General features: G+C 28.9%; 1 protein-coding gene across 1 annotated transcript in view; it reads right to left on the bottom strand.

Annotated features, from left to right (window-relative positions):
* LOC106458612 (serine/threonine-protein kinase tousled-like 2) overlaps window positions 1-2,401 on the bottom strand; it is a 60,672-nt gene that overhangs the window by 9,893 nt on the left and 48,378 nt on the right. The window contains exon 14 of the mRNA XM_022384879.1: window positions 184-425. Within this exon, the coding sequence (XP_022240587.1) occupies window positions 184-425 (242 nt within the window). The remainder of the gene's footprint in view (window positions 1-183; window positions 426-2,401) is intronic.

Genomic DNA, 2,401 nt, shown 5'->3' on the forward strand with positions numbered 1-2,401 from the left:
TATTAAAGAATTATTTGATCCTTGAATATTGTACTAGAAATGTAACAGGTAGTTATTAAAGAATTATTTGATCCTTGAATATTGTACTAGAAGTGTAACAGATAGTTATTAAAGAATTATGATTTCTGAAATATCATATAGTGAGCATGAAATCAAGTGTGTGATACGAGGAAATCAACTCACCAGGTTTGAGGTCATAATGAATGACTGGAGGTTTGATTTCATTCAAATACTTGAGGGCATGCACAACCTGCATGATGATACAACGAGCCTCTTTCTCTGGAATGCTTTTGTGCTGCTTAAGGTAGAAGTCAAGGTCATGGCCACCACAATATCCCAAAACAGTACAAAACCTACAGAAAAACATGAAGGCCTCAGTATACAAAACTGCAAGCACAAATAACCATAATTGTTGAGCAGCAAGTCACAAAGGGATAGCTTTTAATTCATAATTTGTCAAGAAAGATTATACTTTTTCCTCTAATTTACGAAGCGTAAATGATTACAAGTTGAAAGATTTGTAGAATAAACACTGAGTATAATTTTTAACAGTGAGATTACCATACAACAACAGCACAATAATACATTAGTGCTTCACAAAGCAACGTAACACACATGACTAAAAATAGAACTACTTTAATTCTAGTCACAACTTCATATTTTTTTAAAGAATAAACAAGAACATTTTGATGATTTTCATGATTTTCTTTAACGTGTTGGACATTTTTAATATACAAACAATATTTCTCCTGTAAGAACTGAATTCAGGAAAAACTGGTTATCATGATGGAAGATAATTTCAACAAGTAACATAACCATCCTCATCATCAAGTTGAAACTAAAAGCATAAAAATAGTGCTATTTAAAAATACCCCATTTATAACAAGAACCACTTTTAGGAGTCTTTCAACCACAGGGAATATCAAATGTTGCTTGAACATGATCATGGTCATTTGTACAAATTCATGTCATCCAACATATGAGTCACATGATGGTGTATTTTATTTTTCAGTAAGATGACAAGAGAAAAGTTTGTGCACATAAATTTTGTGCCTTGTTTACAAATTGTAAGATCTTGGTGATAAGTGTTGTTCAGAGTTTAGCTGGAAATCATGATTCATATTTTGCTATCCTCATGATAAAATGAGCTTTACATTATTTTTGGCTTTATCATTCTCATCTATATGCATAAAATCATTTGTTTACACCATTTTATTATTAAGGACAGATAACAATAATGAACGAGAAAGTACAGGAGTGGATCCTTTTATCCATAAAACCAAATTCTCATCCATGAACTATTGAATCTAAAATTAAGGATAAACAAAACCTTGTGGTCAACGTTCATGTTTTGATGGTCCCATCAAACTCATTATCAAATGATATAAACTTCGCAATTCCATGTACACTTTTTAGGATTAAGTTTAAATTATTTAAACATATGAATATGTTTTATCTCCTTTAATATCAGGCTATATTGTCAAACACTGTTAACACTAAAATGTAATTCTACAACTTCTTTCAAAAATATAATGAGTAAAAAAATCATCTATTCTAAAATATATTCCAAATAATTTTATTTTTTTTACTGGTATGATCTAATTACAACCATAAAAATCAAAATTTCTAACATAATCTTATGTCTCATACACTCAACTGAATTCATTTAGGATTGGTAGGTAACCCACAGAAATACTGAAGGATAGAAACAACTATTTAAACTGTAAAAATCTTAATTGTGGGCTCCACCTTTCAACAGAGTGACCTGCTAAAATTTCAATTTGCTCAGGAATTAAAGATATTATTTAACTCAACAAAATCACATTCCAGATTATGCAGTAGTCATTCAGCTGTTTTCTTGTTTAAAAGAAGTAAATGTTTTCCTTATCTATGGTTTAAACTTTAGCTGAATAATATCTGAGCATTAAAATAGAAGACTAAGCCTAATGAGTATACAAGTGATTCTGGAATATGTACAACAAATCATTTACTTAGGGACAGTTTAAAATCTTTATTGTTTCTAATACAGTCAAATAAATTTTCTACAACTTACTATGTGTTTTTAAAATGAATCCTATGTTTATAGTGTTATTGTTTCATTCTAAACAGCTGTCCAAATTCAAAACATGTAGCTGCTAAGATTAGATAAATTCTTTTAAATAACAAGAAAGTTATACAAAATAAATATGACATGTTAGGACATAAAACACATGCCACTTTACACCATCTTTGAAAAAAAAAAAGGATGCTTTGATAACAAATGCCATTTTATACATGGTTAACCAATAAATCTATATTTATATGTATACATAACTGTATATAATGGTAATGTTAAATGAATAATAACATAATTTTTATTTATCTTATGATAAAAATTATGTTTCCAAAGGCCTTGAATGAG

The sequence above is a fragment of the Limulus polyphemus genome, unplaced genomic scaffold (assembly GCF_000517525.1).
Source record: "Limulus polyphemus unplaced genomic scaffold, Limulus_polyphemus-2.1.2 Scaffold493, whole genome shotgun sequence".
Classification (NCBI taxonomy): domain Eukaryota; kingdom Metazoa; phylum Arthropoda; class Merostomata; order Xiphosura; family Limulidae; genus Limulus; species Limulus polyphemus.